This window comes from Oncorhynchus kisutch, linkage group LG19, assembly GCF_002021735.2.
Source record: "Oncorhynchus kisutch isolate 150728-3 linkage group LG19, Okis_V2, whole genome shotgun sequence".
Lineage (NCBI taxonomy): Eukaryota > Metazoa > Chordata > Actinopteri > Salmoniformes > Salmonidae > Oncorhynchus > Oncorhynchus kisutch.
Genome location: NC_034192.2, coordinates 33,763,912 through 33,782,666, shown reverse-complemented (window position 1 = coordinate 33,782,666; position 18,755 = coordinate 33,763,912). Strand labels below are relative to the sequence as shown.

Below are 18,755 nucleotides of genomic sequence, written 5' to 3'. Positions count from 1 at the left end.
CCTATGGTTAATTTGCATACAACTTTCCAACAACTTCCTGGGAATGGTGCAGGATCGTTACTTGGCTTTGTAACATTCTCAGCACATTTAAGAATCTTAACAAAAAAACTATATTTCTTGGCATTTCATTACTTTAACAGAACATTTCCTACAAGTTAAAACATGGTTACATTTCATTTATATTTTGGTAATGTTCTAGGAACGTTCTCCAACTGGTTTGACATTGGGAATTGTCCTCAAATGGTTCAGAGAACGTTAAGAAACAACGTTATTTTGTGTGAATTTCAGTACTTCAGCATGGTTCTATTAAAATTAATATTCTCAAACTGTTCTGAGAATGTTAAGACTTTCCATAAAAAACACATGAAAAGTTTAGTAACATTTAGAATACATTCTAAAATGTTTATTTAAAAACACATTCCTTTCTCAGAATTTTAATTGATTTTTAAATTAACTTTCTAAGAATATTTTGTCCCTGCCCCGCCCTGCCCCGCCCCCTCCGGAAACCTATTTTTCAAAGCTAAGGATATGGATCACGTTCTGCGGTGTGTTATTTTACGCACACAACTTAGCTACTGCTCATGCTCCCCCTCCTTTAATGTTTATCTCTTTACTCACCCTCTTCTGAACCATGATGATGTAGCCTATGTCTGCTTCATATTTCTGAATAAAAAACCCTGCATCGATTTGAACAAACAAAATATATATTGAAAGCTAACCTTCTCTGTCTGTTGTAAAGCATATTGCACTTACACAAGAGGTACAGAGACCCTGCAGTATGTGTATGTGAATAACTCGCGTCGGAGAGTTTTGTAAAATGCAAGCATAATCCTTTACTCAGGTATTACATGTTACAGGTCATGACATCCCACTCAGACACTCATAATGATCCAGTTTATATATCCTAGATAGGTGCCCGACTAGGACCATCTCTGGGTTGGCATTATGCCCACTATCTTAACTTCTTCCTTTTCATATATAATTAGCTCGAGCACTTCATACCATTTCAATACCACAGTGAAAATACCTATTTACATTATCAACACCTTTAAAACATTTTTTAAATAATATAACACAATTCATTGTCCATCTCTTAAGGGACATTGTCTCCCGTACCGTACCGCATGGGCGGTGTTATTTTAGCCCTTGTCCTAGTGTGTCACACTGATACCACTAGGACCTCTGGGACGTTGGGCACATCTGGGAGCCTCAGGGCCTCTCCTTCCTCTTCCACAGCCTCCTGAAATTGCGGAGGTACAGTCGGCAGAGATAACTGCCCTGGTGGGGTCTTCCCAGTCACGATCCAGAGGATATTCACAGTCATCCCATGCCATATGCTCTCCTGAACTGGGGGTATGTCCTTCTGGTTCCTTCGATACTTTCGGCCCTTTACTTCCACTGCATATGACCTTGCGCTAATGTGCCCTATGTATGTGCCAAGATGTATGTGGCATCCCTGGTGTTAGGTGACAGGAGCACTCTGACAGCTTGGCCTTGTTTTATTACAGGTCGATTTTTTGCATACTGGTCAATGTAATGTTTCGACTTATCCTGACGTGCACGCTTGTGTGCCTGAACATCCCTAATGACCTTTAGTGCGAGGAGCTTGGGAGTTGTTGGCAACAGAGAGCGAGTGCGTCTAGACAATAAGCGCTGTACAGAACTGCAGTCGAAGCCCTCTGTGGGAGTTTTTCTTGACACCAAAATGGCTTGCCACACATCTGTATAGTATTTGTGATGAATCTTTGCTATTTTCACTGCTGACTCTGCGTTACCAGTTCTCCGGCTGTGGTAGGGTGGGGAGGTCACATGATGGAACTCCCAGGTTAATGAAAACAAAGCAAAGTCTTGGCTCGTGAACTGGGACCCATTGTCCGTAACTACACCACTGAGGTATGCCATATCTGCTAAACTGCTGCTTAAAACCGTCAATAACGCAAGCGGCTGTTGTGTCAATCACTTTCTCCACTTCCCAAAAATCGGAATAGTGGTCCTCTATAATCAGACAAGGAACGTTCTTGACTGTGAACAGATCCATTCCCACTTTAGACCAAGGATGTGCTGGTACATCATGTGGGTGCAACGTTTTCTTTTGTTGCTTCGGTGTAACTTTACATTTAATCAGGAGACCACCAGGCAATTTCAAGTTTGTATCTTTTAGAGACCCAATTCGTAATATAGTACATTTGTGTTTTAGGGGTGGCAGGTAGCCTAGTGGTTAAGGGCCAATAACCTAAAGGTCGCTGGTTTGAATCCCCAAGCCTGGAAGTTGAAAAAAAATCTGATTTTCTATCCTTGAACAAGGCAGTTAACCCCCAATAACAACTGTTCCCTGGGTGCTGATGGTGTGGATGGCGATTAAAGCACCTCTCTGATTCAGAGGGGTTGAATGCATTCAGTTGTGCAACTGGCTAGGTATCCCCTTTCCAGAGAAATTATCAAAGTCCTCAATAAGGCCTTTGAAGATTGAGGACTCAAAAGAAACCTTTAATCATCAACGTACATTATTACTTTTGTCTCTAATCCCTTCATTGTTTGCCCCTTAATTAGATCATTTGATTTTTTGAGCTAACAGTTCAAAGGCCATATTAAATAAGTATGGTGACAGAGAGAAACCTTTTTACACCTCTTGACAATTCAAGTTCTCAGAGAAGTAACCGTTATTTATAATTTTTTATAAAGAATTGTTGTACATTATTTAATAGTTATTTTTAAAATCCAGGCACGTATAAACTGATTCTAGACATACTGTATCGAAGGCTTTCTCAAAATCTGCTATAAAGATTAGACCTGGTTTCCCTGCATTCTCATAGTTTTCAATTATTTTTAGTTGTCTAATGTTTTCTCCAATATATCTTCCTTTGAGGTATTGGAAATGAGAAATTATGCAAGTAATGTTATTTGATAGTCTAAGTTTTTTTTGTGCGTGTTTACCAGTAATTAAAACATAGTAGTAATGGATCTTTCAGTAGTTCCTTAAAAGTTTTTATATCTCTATTGGAATGCCATCAAGGCCGGGGGTTTCCCCCGTCTGAAAGGAAACCATTTTCATCCACAGTTCGTCCTGTGTAATTAGGCCTCGCACCTAGTTTAACATAATTTTTGGGGGAGAAGGATATCACAAAACTCATCGTCAAGTGAGGCTGATTCATCCAGATCAACGCCTGCAGCGTGTTCATCTAATTAAACTAAATTGTGAGGCCACAAAAAGTATTCCACCCAACGGGCAAACCAGAATGAACGCACAGTCTTTTGCCAGATTGACAGCGCTCTGACCCAATGGGAATGGGGGGAACCAAAGGTGGCCAATCATACATCAGTGGTGGCTAGTGCCCCCTCGTACCGCCGCTGCTTCCTAAGGGCGTCATGACCAATATTGCTCCTCCAAGCGATTCCCTTTTATTGGCACTAACTAATGCAACTGATCGCGTGTTCTGACAATGGATTGGAAATGGATTGGGAATTCAATGTGGATATAGTGGTGCTGACTGAAACTGAGTTAAAGGTTAGAGACTGATAGAGATGAAGATAGAGATGAGACAAGAAAGAGCAGACAGTGGAATCCATTATGGCCAAATGCCACCTGAAAAATCATAGGTCAGTTTAGAGTTTTTAGATAGAGTGGAAAAAAGGCATCGTCAACATGTTTTGAAGTGACTTTGGAAGTGTGTGGGGGCTCTTCCTTCCACACAATGCTAACTGACCAATAAAAGAAACCCTTGGGTTACTAACGCACTTGCCCATCAACTTTTAAGGTATCAATACGAGGTCAATCTGTAACTTGGACAGACAATTAGGTTCTAAATGTGTTTGTGAAACTGAAATAACACATTACCATGGGAAAAATCTAAGGGACATTATATTATAAGGTCACCTGTAAACTTCTTATTGTTCCACATTGACATCACTGTTTCTCTGTAACTAATTAGCTAATTAGTCATGTGTAGCGCTGCACTGCTACTGTTGTGGCACACCTGGCTTCTGAGTCACTGATAGACTCTGAATAAGGGAGAAGAGCGTGTCCAACAAATTGATTGGACGGAGCCTCTGTGACGAAGGCAGATGGTGGCGCATCAATCAAACTGCTGAAATGGATGTCAAAGGACTCCCCTCATCTCACTCTAAAAAAAACTTGTACTAATGTAAATAGAATGCTAAGGATACCTGGAACTTTGTGTAATTAGCTAGTAATGTCAAATCTCCACCAAATAATTATTTTGTATATATATTTTTTTATATGTATTGAGATACAAGTGAATACTGTTTGTTTAGAAGTCCTCAGATGTCTATTGGTGTTGAAGCCAAGGAACAAAGGCTCTTCTGTACCACCAGTGGTGGCACGTTACACACAGGAAGGAACCACACAAGAGTTTTGTGTATGCGTGTGTTTGCGTGTGTGTGCACGTGCACGTGAGATGTGTCAAAATCAAATCAAATCTCATTTTATTTGTCACATGCACCAAATATAACCGTGAAATGTTTACTTACAAGCCCTTAACCAACAATGCAGTTCAAGAAATAGAGTTCAGAAATTATTTACCAAATAAACCAAATAAACGAAATATTTACCAAATAAACTAAAGTAAAAAAAAAAAAAAAAAAAAAAAAATAACAATAACGAGGCTATATACAGGGGGTACCGGTACCGAGTCAATGTGGAGACTATATACAGGGGGTACCGGTACCGAGTCAATGTGGAGACTATATACAGGGGGTACCGGTACCGAGTCAATGTGGAGACTATATACAGGGGGTACCCGGTACCGAGTCAATGTGGAGACTATATACAGGGGGTACGGTACCGAGTCAATGTGGAGACTATATACAGGGGGGTACCGGTACCGAGTCAATGTGGAGACTATATACAGGGGGGTACCGGTACCGAGTCAATGTGGAGACTATATACAGGGGTACCGGTACCGAGTCAATGTGGAGACTATATACAGGGGGTACCGGTACCGAGTCAATGTGGAGACTATATACAGGGGGGTACCGGTACCGAGTCAATGTGGAGACTATATACAGGGGTACCGGTACCGAGTCAATGTGGAGACTATATACAGGGGGTACCGGTACCGAGTCAATGTGGAGGCTATATACAGGGGGTACCGGTACCGAGTCAATGTGGAGGCTATATACAGGGGGTACCGGTACAGAGTCAATGTGGAGACTATATACAGGGGGTACCGGTACCGAGTCAATGTGGAGACTATATACAGGGGGTACCGGTACCGAGTCAATGTGGAGACTATATACAGGGGGGTACCGGTACCGAGTCAATGTGGAGACTATATACAGGGGGTACCGGTACCGAGTCAATGTGGAGACTATATACAGGGGGTACCGGTACCGAGTCAATGTGGAGACTATATACAGGGGGTACCGGTACCGAGTCAATGTGGAGACTATATACAGGGGGTACCGGTACCCGAGTCAATGTGGAGACTATATACAGGGGGTACCGGTACCGAGTCAATGTGGAGACTATATACAGGGGGTACCGGTACCGAGTCAATGTGGAGACTATATACAGGGGGTACCGGTACCGAGTCAATGTGGAGACTATATACAGGGGGTACCGGTACCGAGTCAATGTGGAGACTATATACAGGGGGTACCGGTACCGAGTCAATGTGGAGACTATATACAGGGGGTACCGGTACCGAGTCAATGTGGAGGCTATATACAGGGGGTACCGGTACCGAGTCAATGTGGAGGCTATATACAGGGGGTACCGGTACCGAGTCAATGTGGAGGCTATATACAGGGGGTACCGGTACAGAGTCAATGTGGAGACTATATACAGGGGGTACCGGTACAGAGTCAATGTGGAGACTATATACAGGGGGTACCGGTACCGAGTCAATGTGGAGACTATATACAGGGGGTACCGGTACCGAGTCAATGTGGAGACTATATACAGGGGGTACCGGTACCGAGTCAATGTGGAGACTATATGCAGGGGGTACCGGTACCGAGTCAATGTGGAGACTATATACAGGGGGTACCGGTACCGAGTCAATGTGGAGACTATATACAGGGGGTACCGGTACCGAGTCAATGTGGAGGCTATATACAGGGGGTACCGGTACAGAGTCAATGTGGAGGCTATATACAGGGGGTACCGGTACAGAGTCAATGTGGAGACTATATACAGGGGGTACCGGTACAGAGTCAATGTGGAGACTATATACAGGGGGTACCGGTACCGAGTCAATGTGGAGGCTATATACAGGGGGTACCGGTACCGAGTCAATGTGGAGACTATATACAGGGGGTACCGGTACCGAGTCAATGTGGAGACTATATACAGGGGGTACCGGTACCGAGTCAATGTGGAGACTATATACAGGGGGTACCGGTACCGAGTCAATGTGGAGGCTATATACAGGGGGTACCGGTACCGAGTCAATGTGGAGACTATATACAGGGGGTACCGGTACCGAGTCAATGTGGAGACTATATACAGGGGGTACCGGTACCCGAGTCAATGTGGAGACTATATACAGGGGGTACCGGTACCGAGTCAATGTGGAGACTATATACAGGGGGTACCGGTACCGAGTCAATGTGGAGGCTATATACAGGGGGTACCGGTACCGAGTCAATGTGGAGGCTATATACAGGGGGTACCGGTACCGAGTCAATGTGGAGGCTATATACAGGGGGTACCGGTACCGAGTCAATGTGGAGACTATATACAGGGGGTACCGGTACCGAGTCAATGTGGAGACTATATACAGGGGGTACCGGTACCGAGTCAATGTGGAGACTATATACAGGGGGTACCGGTACCGAGTCAATGTGGAGACTATATACAGGGGGTACCGGTACCGAGTCAATGTGGAGACTATATACAGGGGTACCGGTACCGAGTCAATGTGGAGACTATATACAGGGGGTACCGGTACCGGAGTCAATGTGGAGACTATATACAGGGGGTACCGGTACCGAGTCAATGTGGAGACTATATACAGGGGGTACCGGTACCGAGTCAATGTGGAGACTATATACAGGGGGTACCGGTACCGAGTCAATGTGGAGACTATATACAGGGGGTACCGGTACCGAGTCAATGTGGAGACTATATACAGGGGGTACGGTACCGAGTCAATGTGGAGGCTATATACAGGGGGTACCGGTACCGAGTCAATGTGGAGACTATATACAGGGGGTACCGGTACCGAGTCAATGTGGAGACTATATACAGGGGGTACCGGTACCGAGTCAATGTGGAGACTATATACAGGGGTACCGGTACCGAGTCAATGTGGAGGCTATATACAGGGGGTACCGGTACCGAGTCAATGTGGAGACTATATACAGGGGGTACCGGTACCCGAGTCAATGTGGAGGCTATATACAGGGGGTACCGGTACCGAGTCAATGTGGAGACTATATACAGGGGGTACCGGTACCGAGTCAATGTGGAGACTATATACAGGGGGTACCGGTACCGAGTCAATGTGGAGGCTATATACAGGGGGTACCGGTACCGAGTCAATGTGGAGACTATATACAGGGGGTACCGGTACCGAGTCAATGTGGAGACTATATACAGGGGGTACCGGTACCGAGTCAATGTGGAGACTATATATAGGGGGTACCGGTACCGAGTCAATGTGGAGACTATATACAGGGGGTACCGGTACCGAGTCAATGTGGAGACTATATACAGGGGGTACCGGTACCGAGTCAATGTGGAGACTATATACAGGGGGTACCGGTACCCGAGTCAATGTGGAGACTATATACAGGGGGTACCGGTACCGAGTCAATGTGGAGACTATATACAGGGGGTACCGGTACCGAGTCAATGTGGAGACTATATACAGGGGGTACCGGTACCGAGTCAATGTGGAGACTATATACAGGGGGTACCGGTACCGAGTCAATGTGGAGACTATATACAGGGGGTACCGGTACCGAGTCAATGTGCGGGGCCACAGGTTAGTCGAGGTAAATTCCCCGGGTCACTGGCAGCATTTGGAACTGCGGATCTGTGGTCAAGAACGCAGAGTTCATCTCAGCCTATGTTGCTTTCATACCCTTTACTTTTTGGCCCTGACGGAAACATGGATCACCCCAGAGAACACTGGTACTCCAGCTGCTCTCTCTTCATCTGACCACGTTTTCTCTCGTAGTCCAAGATCATCTGGTTATCACGGTGGTGGCACAGGGCTACTAATTTATCCTAACTGGAGATTTTCTCTTTTCTCCCTCTCTCATCTCCTCACTTGAATTCCATTATGTCACTGTCACTTGTACACTCAAGCTTAGCGTTGTTGTCATGTATCACCCACCAGGTGCCCTTGGGCCAATGAGCTTGACACCTTGATAAGCTAATTTCCTGACTACGCCTCACCGCTCTTCATACTTGGCAACTTCAACCTCCCTTCGATTATTTTTTTCTCTTTCCCCTCCTTGCCTTTTTTGGCCTCACCCTTTCCCAATCCCCTCCAACTAACAAGGCAGGCAATACGCTGTACATCAACTTTACCAGAAGCTGTTCGCATTCTCATTTTCACTGCAACCCCCCTCCACGTTTCTGATCACCACTTTGTTTCCTTTTCTGTCTCCCTTTCCTCCAACCCTTGCCACTCAGCCCCTACCCAGATGGTCTTGCGCCGTTGCAATCTTTGCTCTCTCTCTCCCACTACTCTCTCCTCTTCTATCCTATTATCTCTCCCTTCTGCAAAATCGTTTTCCCTCCTGTCTCCTGATTTTGCCTCTTCGACCCTAGTCTCCTCCCTTTCTGCATCCTATGACTCGCACTGTCCCCTTTCCTCCTGGGTGGCTTGGCCCTCCCCTCCTGCCCCGTGCTTGAGTGACTCATTGCGAGCTCCCCACTGCCTTCCTCAGTATCTGCGGCTAAATCAAATCAAATCAAATTTATTTATATAGCCCTTCGTACATCAGCTGATATCTCAAAGTGCTGTACAGAAACCCAGCCTAAAACCCCAAACAGCAAGCAATGCAGGTGTAGAAGCACGGTGGCTAGGAAAAACTCCCTAGAAAGGCCAATACCTAGGAAGAAACCTAGAGAGGAACCAGGCTATGTGGGGTGGCCAGTCCTCTTCTGGCTGTGCCGGGTGGAGATTATAACAGAACATGGCCAAGATGTTCAAATGTTCATAAATGACCAGCATGGTCGAATAATAATAAAGCAGAACAGTTGAAACTGGAGCAGCAGCACAGTCAGGTGGAAGTTGAAACTGGAGCAGCAGCATGGCCAGGTGGACTGGGGACAGCAAGGAGTCATCATGTCAGGTAGTCCTGGGGCATGGTCCTAGGGCTCAGGTCAGTTGAAACTGGAACAGCAGCATGGCCAGGTGGACTGGGGACAGCAAGGAGTCATCATGTCAGGTAGTCCTGGGGCATGGTCCTAGGGCTCAGGTCCTCCGAGAGAGAGAAAGAAAGAGAGAAGGAGAGAATTAGAGAACGCACACTTAGATTCACACAGGACACCGAATAGGACAGGAGAAGTACTCCAGATATAACAAACTGACCCCAGCCCCCCGACACATAAACTACTGCAGCATAAATACTGGAGGCTGAGACAGGAGGGGTCAGGAGACACTGTGGCCCCATCCGAGGACACCCCCGGACAGGGCCAAACAGGAAGGATATAACCCCATCCACTTTCTATCACTATACATTTGAAGCTTCTGCCTCTAACCCTAGGAAACTCTTTTCCACCTTTTCCCCACTCCTTAATCCTCCTCCCCCTCTGCCTGCGGCTTTGTCAACCACTTTGAAAAGAAGGTTGACGAAATTCACTCAGCCTATTGAGTCCACTGGTCCCACTCACACAGAACTACCCTACGCCTTGACCTCTGTCTCTCCTCTCTTTCCAGAAGAAATCATGCGACTAGTGAGGTCTGGTCGCCTGACAACCTGCCCGCTTGACCCCATCCTCTAATCCCTTCTCCAGACCATCTCTGGAGATCTTCTCCCAATCCACATTTCCCCGATCAACTCATCCTTGACCACTGGCTGCGTCCCCTCTTGACTTTAAAATGGCCCGAGTCGCTCCCCTCCTCAAGAAACTAACACTCAACTAATCTGACGTCAAAAACTATAAACCTGTATCCCTTCTTTCTTTTCTTTCCAAAACACTTGGAGCGTGCGGTCTCTGACCAACTCTCTCGCTATCTCTCTCAGAACGATCTTCTTGACCCTAACCAGTCAGGCTTCAAGACGTATCACTCAACCGAGACTGCTCTTCTCGGTGTCACGGAGGCTCTCTGCACTGCCAAAGCTGACTCTCTCTCATCCTCCTAGATCTATCCTCTGCCTTTGACACCATGAACCATCAGATCCTCCTCTCCACCCTACAGGGCTGGGTGTCTCAGGCTCTGCACACTCTTGGATTGCATCATACCTGGCAAGCCGCTCCTACCAGGTGACATGGAGAGGATCAGTGTCTGCACCACGTACCCAAGCTCTTCTCTGTCCTGTCACCCCAATGGTGGAACCAGCTTCCCCCTGAAGCTAGGACAGCAGAGTCCCTGCCCATCTTCCAAAAGCACCTGAAAGAGGTAGGGACCTCTTCAAAGAGTATCTTAAAAAATCCCCCTCCTCACCATGACCCCCCCTCCCCTTTTTTAGTTCTGACTTTGCTGTTAGCTACTTTATTGAGGAAAAGTGTACTTACTATGCCTGTGATATGTGGATGTCCCACCCATCTATCTTAAGATGAATGCATTAACTGTATGTTGTTCTGGATAAGAGCATCTGCTAAATTACTGAAGTGTAAATGTAAATACACATAAGGAACATAAAAAAATGAATGCAAAAACATGACCATATTTAGTAGTCTAGTATTTATTTCTTAACATTTTCAATTTGAAAATGAAATACATTTGGCACCTTTTCCCTCTTCTTATTTTCAGCCACAGGATGGCAGTATTGTCACACTTGTTCTAAATGGCTTGAGGTCTGTTCCTGTGAAAGTAATGTACACTATGTGCACTTGCCAGGCGAGAGATATCTCATCTGATCCAGTTCATCATGTATTTCCACTTCATCAAAGGTAGACTCAGCGATATGACGTAGATGTAGAAAGTAAACGGCAAGGCTCAACTTCTCCCGTTTTGGTCCTGTGGCTACCTACGCTCTAACAGGGTGAAGTGAACCCATGCACAGATACTGTGTGTGACTGTGTGGGAGCAAAGTCTTGCATCTTGCTCATCTCAATATCTGCTTGTGGCAATGTCATTTCCTTGAGTCTACTTTTAAGATGGAACAGATTATTTTTTAAATGTTTAATCACCAATCACAACTCAATTATTACAGTAAAAGACGTTTGTGTCAATTCCTACAGATCGTCTACTTGGTATTCTCATCAGAAATCTTTGAATAACAAAAACCTCTTCATAAACATCTTTCATTTTCATGGTTACTTTGGCAATAATTTATTAGGATATCAACTGCATTTCATTAATTTGCTACGTTCAAAAAACTGAAAACAGTTTCTGTTTCCATATCACAACTGAAAATCACATCAAAACCCCCTCCTTTAGAAGTCCACACATCAGAGGAAACAGATATTCCTAAACACCAACATTTCAATAACATAGTCTTAAAAAACATTGTACATTTTCTCCACAGTTGATACAGGCTACTTTTGACATAACACTGTTTTTCTTACACATGCAAAACACCCCCCTTCTCCCTCTCCCTCCCTCTCTCTCTGTCCTTGTGTATAAATGCTTAAAGTTATTGAGTTGTAGGCAGCATACTGGCGACTGGCAGTGGTTGTCACCTTGGTCTTTGATGTGAATTATGATCCGGTTTGCAAACTGGTTAGTCAGTAAGTGATTTGTTTCTGAGAGGCAGTTCCAGCTGTTGCATTGCGAGGAACTGAAGTCATCCTTTGAAGAGGAACAGAGGGGAGAGTTACCGGCACTTCCTTCTTCTAGTGGCTGTGGAGGAGGCCTGTCTGATAACCAGAGGAGTGAACACAGCATGCACATGTTGCAGACTCCTCTCTTCCCTGCGCGGTCATGCTTCATTTAATACCAATAGAGTTCCCTTTTCTGCAGACCTATTCCCAAAAGAGGGTAGAATAGGTGTTGAATAACTCAAAAGAGACCTTTGGAAAACCAAGCAAACCACCAAAATAAATTAAGTTAAAAAAATTTAAAACACTGGAGCAGATACTGTAAAACCTCCCTAATCTTTACAAAATCCAATGGATATGGAATTACAGATTTATTTGTCAGTTCACTATCTAATCTATGTGAAAGAAAGAAGTCTCCCTCTCCCTGCACATGCATAGTGATAAGGGATCTGGGTAGAGGAAGCCATACCTGAGTCACGGTTCATGGGGTCTCTGAAGCCAGGTTGACCCATCCAGCTAGGGAGGAGCTCTGGTTTGGAGCCCGAGGCCACACCTGCAGCCACCTCTGACTGGTCACTATGGAGGAGATTGAGCAGGGAGTTGGTGTAAGGCTGTCCAGTGACCCCCAGGCCCTCATGGGACATGGAGTGAGGATAGGCCATGGCAGGCAGGCCCAGACCACCATGTTGCCTCGGAGTGAAGGCCAATGGGTTGGTGCTCTCATCTGGGGAGCTGAGAGCCAGGCGGTGGCTGGAAAGAGACTCATTGGTGCTGCTCAGATGAAGGCGACCAGACACAGGGGGAAAATGGTCTTCAGACCAAGATGGGGTTGGAACAACCCACTGGCAAGATGTTGAGTCAGACTCTGAAACAGATGTGGATAGACAAAAATACATCCACAAAGAGTCTAGAAATGTGTTCATTTTGTACATTTCACATGTCAGTGAACACACATTTTCTTGTTTGGTGCACACAGCATCATGATGATAGCATACAAAGTTCATTGCAAAAAAATGAAATGCCTTTTTTAATATATTTTTTGGGGGGGATAGACAAGCTGAAATTAGCAGATAAAGCAGATCTAAGTCTATAAAATAACATTACCTGCATCATTTCAACAACTAATATACAGTGCCTTGCGAAAGTATTCGGCCCCCTTGAACTTTGCGACCTTTTGCCACATTTCAGGCTTCAAACATAAAGATATAAAACTGTATTTTTTTGTGAAGAATCAACAACAAGTGGGACACAATCATGAAGTGGAACGACATTTATTGGATATTTCAAACTTTTTTAACAAATCAAAAACTGAAAAATTGGGCGTGCAAAATTATTCAGCCCCCTTAAGTTAATACTTTGTAGCGCCACCTTTTGCTGCGATTACAGCTGTAAGTCGCTTGGGGTATGTCTCTATCAGTTTTGCACATCGAGAGACAATTTTTTTTCTCGCATTCCTCCTTGCAAAACAGCTCGAGCTCAGTGAGGTTGGATGGAGAGCATTTGTGAACAGCAGTTTTCAGTTCTTTCCACAGATTCTCGATTGGATTCAGGTCTGGACTTTGACTTGGCCTTTCTAACACCTGGATATGTTTATTTTTGAACCATTCCATTGTAGATTTTGCTTTATGTTTTGGATCATTGTCTTGTTGGAAGACAAATCTCCGTCCCAGTCTCAGGTCTTTTGCAGACTCCATCAGGTTTTCTTCCAGAATGGTCCTGTATTTGGCTCCATCCATCTTCCCATCAATTTTAACCATCTTCCCTGTCCCTGCTGAAGAAAAGCAGGCCCAAACTGTCACGCCTTGGTCTTAGTGTTTTGTGTTTTCGTTATATATTTGGTCAGGCCAGGGTGTGACAGGGGTTTATGTTGTTGTAATTCGTATTGGGGTTTGTAGTATTTGGGATCGCGGCTGATTAGGGGTGTTGTATAGGCTTGGCTGCCTGAGGCGGTTCTCAATCAGCAGTCAGGTGATTCTCGTTGCCTCTGATTGGGAACCGTATTTAGGTAGCCTGAGTTTCACTTTGTATTTCGTGGGTGATTGTTCCTGTCTCTGTGTAGTGTTCACCAGATAGGCTGTAATAAGTTTCACGTTCCGTTTGATGTTTTTGTATTTATTTAGTTATTTCATGTATCGTCACCATTTTTTCCATTAAAGACATGAGTACCCACCACGCTGCATTTCGGTCCGACTCTCTTTCAACAAACGAAGAACGCCGTTACACAAACCATGATGCTGCCACCACCATGTTTGACAGTGGGGATGGTGTGTTCAGGGTGATGCGCTGTGTTGCTTTTACGCCAAACATAACGTTTTGCATTGTTGCCAAAAAGTTCCATTTTGGTTTCATCTGACCAAAGCACCTTCTTCCACATGTTTGGTGTGTCTCCCAGGTGGCTTGTGGCAAACTTTAAACAACACTTTTTATGGATATCTTTAAGAAATGGCTTTCTTCTTGACACTTTTCCATAAAGGCCAGATTTGTGCAATATACGACTGATTGTTGTCCTATGGACAGAGTCTCCCACCTCAGCTGTAGATCTCTGCAGTTCATCCAGAGTGATCATGGGACTCTTGGCTGCATCTCTGATCAGTCTTCTCCTTGTATGAGCTGAAAGTTTAGAGGGACGGCCAGGTCTTGGTAGATTTGCAGTGGTCTGATACTCCTTCCATTTCAATATTATCGCTTGCACAGTGCTCCTTGGGATGTTTAAAGCTTGGGAAATCTTTTTGTATCCAAATCCGGCTTTAAACTTCTTCACAACAGTATCTCGGACCTGCCTGGTGTGTTCCTTGTTCTTCATGATGCTCTCTGCGCTTTTAACGGACCTCTGAGACTATCACAGTGCAGGTGCATTTATACAGAGACTTGATTACACACAGGTGGATTGTATTTATCATCATTAGTCATTTAGGTCAACATTGGATCATTCAGAGATCCTCACTGAACTTCTGGAGAGAGTTTGCTGCACTGAAAGTAAAGGGGCTGAATAATTTTGCACGCCCAATTTTTCAGTTTTTGATTTGTTAAAAAAGTTTGAAATATCCAATAAATGTCGTTCAACTTCATGATTGTGTCCCACTTGTTGTTGATTCTTCACAAAAAAATACAGTTTTATATCTTTATGTTTGAAGCCTGAAATGTGGCAAAAGGTCGCAAAGTTCAAGGGGGCCAAATACTTTCGCAAGGCACTGTATATACAGTGCATTATGTGGTATTGTGTGTAGATTGATGAGGGAAAAAAACAATGTAATCAATTTTACAACAAAATGTGGAAAAAGTCAAAGGGTCTGAATACTTTCCGATACTGGCTCTGGCAGCCAAAACAGCCAATTATCCATCTAAACCTGAATCGATTCTCAATTGCGATATGGTTCTAGAAACATGAAGCCCTTAGCCTTCATATCACATCAAAATCATTGTCAGACTGATAGCACCTGCATTCATAATTCAAGCCTGATTTAGATCAATGTACACTATATGGCCAAAAGTATGTGGACACCTGCTTGTCAAACATCTCATTACAAAATGATGGCCATTAATATGGAGTTGGTTCCACCTTTGCTGCTATAACAGCCTCCACTCTTCTGGGAAGACTTTCCACTAGACGCTGGAACATTGCTGCGGGGAATTGCTTCCATTCAGCCACAATAATATATATATATATTATTATAAAAATGTATATATTATATAAAGTTTATTTCCTAATTGCACTGGACTCCAAGTGTATTGGCCAATCACTCAATCAATCACTCCAATCTTAATTCCAACCTTCATTGCATAGTTAGGTATCAGTCTGCTCACCAGATTTGACAGCCTTGCGGCTCTTTTTCCCCTTCCCGCTGGGGGCCTTGGTCTTACTGGCCTTGCTGAGGGCACGGTTGAAGTGTTGGTCCACCATGCTACCGATGTCACCCTGGAAGTAGGTGAAGATGACTCTATTGGACTGTTCCTCTGTCTTTAGAACTACCTGGGGGGTACCTGAATGTCCTGCCATCGCTGACTCAACTTAGATCCTGTGGGAACATAGTAGAGTACAATGGTTGGAAGGTAGAGAACATTCATATTTTGCCTAACAAGTCCATGCATCATCTGTAGGCTAGGCTACCCATACAGTATGTGATTGCTGAGTTATGGCTTTTGTACATCCATAATTAAGGGTTATGGATATAACATTATAATGCACAGTTCAGACACTGAACGTATGGTGAGTCAAACTGAATAGAAATGAAAAGTGGTCTGGCATGGACGGTTAAGAGCTTTGCTTGGCATACCGATTGTTTTCATTCAACCGCTCTCAACACTGCAGCAGACTTCCTCGTTGGTTTTGGGTTGAATTCAGGCATAACAGTAGCCGACTAAACTCAACTCCATGACATTGTTCTTTGTAAACGCGGCTTATTCTTTGGGTGTGGAAATCCATCGATTTTGATTTAAAAAACTTTATTTTATGTGATGTTCGAACTCCAGTCCGCCCACACTAGTCACCGCTCAACTCCATCGTGAATCGTGGAGTTGAGTTTAGTCGGCTGGCATAACAGTGACCTCTCACAGAAGTCCACCTAAGAATCCGAGCCCATGATTGTGCTTCCCGCGGTGGGTGTGGCCAAGCAACCTTTACAATTAACATATTTTAACATACATTACCATTTCTCCCAACAGTGGAAGAACTGCTCTGGCGCGCTGCCTGAAACAGAGGCCTGTTTCACTTGCATAGCACCGAAAGAGGCTGCCGAACTATTGTCAGAAGTTTGACGAGGCGCATTGCGTGGTTTCAGAAGGCACTCTATCCCCACTCTTCCAAAGACAAAAATACGTGTTTTTAAGTTTGGTACGGCGATAGAGAGGTTTTTGAACTAACTTTGAATTCTTCAATGGCTCTTTACAGTTCACAAAAAGGTTCTTTGCTCTTTTAGTGATAATTAAAATGTTGGGGACCGGCTCATTAGAATATTTTGGGGTGTGGTTTGCGCACAGCTCTTTTTGTACAACGCTGAGTGAGAGTGTCATTCCAGTTTATCTAATGTGTTGTGTTATGCCATTGCATATTATTTATGGCCAGTGATGGTGTCTTGTGAATGAGTCATGTATGGCCTGTCAATTGAAAATGGTTGACTAAATCAGTCAGTGGGTCTCAATTCTCTCCTCAGGGACCCCCCAGCTGTTCCAGAGGTAGCTCACTTGATTCAACTTGTCATTTAACTCATTAATAACACGTATAGCATTTTAACAGTATAATGTGGCTGACCAGAATTAAGAACCCTGTATGGTTCTTCAAAAGGATCTACAAAGAACCTTTCAGATTGAAAAAGGTTCATTATAGAACTGTTCCCCATAAAGCATCTAGAAAGAAACATTAAAAAGGGTTCTATATAGCCCCAATTAGGGTTGTAACCACAGCTGAAGCCTTTTTCCCCGGTGCTATATAGATCCTTTTTTAATGGTTCTTTATAGAACCATTCTCCATAAAGGTTCTGTAAAGAACCATTAAAAGGGGTCCTATATAAAAAGGGTCCAAATAGGGTTGTAACTACAGCACCAAAAAGGGTTCCGTTATGGTTACAAGTCAAATAACCCTTAGAACCCTGTATGGTTCTTCAAAAGGATCTACAAAGAACCTTTCAGATTGAAAAAGGTTCATTATAGAACTGTTCCCCATAAAGCATCTAGAAAGAAACATTAAAAAGGGTTCTATATAGCCCCAATTAGGGTTGTAACCACAGCTGAAGCCTTTTTCCCCGGTGCTATATAGATCCTTTTTTAATGGTTCTTTATAGAACCATTCTCCATAAAGGTTCTGTAAAGAACCATTAAAAGGGGTCCTATATAAAAAGGGTCCAAATAGGGTTGTAACTACAGCACCAAAAAGGGTTCCGTTATGGTTACAAGTCAAATAACCCTTATCTGGGTCTATTTAGAACCATTATATTTTAGTGTGTAGCTGGAGCAGACACAAAGTCATAAAATCTGATTTTAAACCTAACTTTAAACTTAACCACAGTGCTAACCCTAATGCCTAACCCTAACCTTAATTTAAGACCAAAAAGTTTATGTTTTTACAATATAGACAATGTTGACTTTGCAGCTGGCTAATCTAGAGGAAACACTCAGTTTTGCCTCCAGGGCAAGATTCATAACAATAAAGGTCAACCTGCCTTTTGCATCACTTTTATCTCTGTATATAAATCGGCCTACCTTTTTTTCAGTTAAATTATGTCAACAACCATGTAATATTGAATAAAAAAGTTCCCAAGTGACATAAGTCAGAAAAAAAACACCATACAGTGGGGAATTATAATAATCAGACATGTATCTGCAAATATTGATAAAACTATACATTACGTCTGCAGTCTTGTAAGATTATATTACAAAGAAATGCATGCCATGTACTCTCTCTTACCTGAGCAGGTGAGCTCGTCTGATCAAGGACCAAGTCCCAGGTTTGATTGATTGAAGTAACCCTTGATGCTGCCTATATGCAATTGCGCACAATTACTCAAAATAACGTGATTTTGACAACAGCACTGGCATTCCTCAAATGCTGCTGATAAAACACAACCTGTTAAGATTACTGTGCGCTCAAATTTCCAGATTGATGGAGAAAACATCGATCTCTTCGCTTATTGGAGTTTGTTCGTCAGAAACCCGCCTTCATTCAACACATCCTGCGCTCGAGCTGCCTGCTGTGTGGAGATATCGCGAGGGAGGGTGTGATGGGCTACGATAGTATGATGAGAATGTAACTTAACAACTTCCTCCACACACCGGCAGCACCTTATCAAAACATTCCTTAGTGAACTACACTGTCAAGAACTCGTATTCACATTTAGAAAATGGCTTATGGGAACACATGCTATATGGAAAGAGTTTAATTATAAAGTGTGGAAATATCTACTGTGTGATACTGAAA

General features: G+C 43.8%; 1 protein-coding gene across 1 annotated transcript; it reads right to left on the bottom strand.

The window, feature by feature from the left end:
• Window positions 1-10,845: 10,845 nt before the first annotated feature.
• On the bottom strand, window positions 10,846-18,534 carry LOC109910026 (transcription cofactor vestigial-like protein 2). Its single transcript, XM_020509165.2, has 4 exons — window positions 18,246-18,534; window positions 15,650-15,861; window positions 12,315-12,710; window positions 10,846-12,049 (listed from the first exon to the last, which is right to left on the bottom strand). The coding sequence occupies exons 2-4, from the start codon at window positions 15,840-15,842 to the stop codon at window positions 12,018-12,020; spliced, it is 621 nt and encodes a 206-aa protein (XP_020364754.1). The 5' UTR covers window positions 15,843-15,861; window positions 18,246-18,534; the 3' UTR covers window positions 10,846-12,017.
• Window positions 18,535-18,755: the final 221 nt, after the last annotated feature.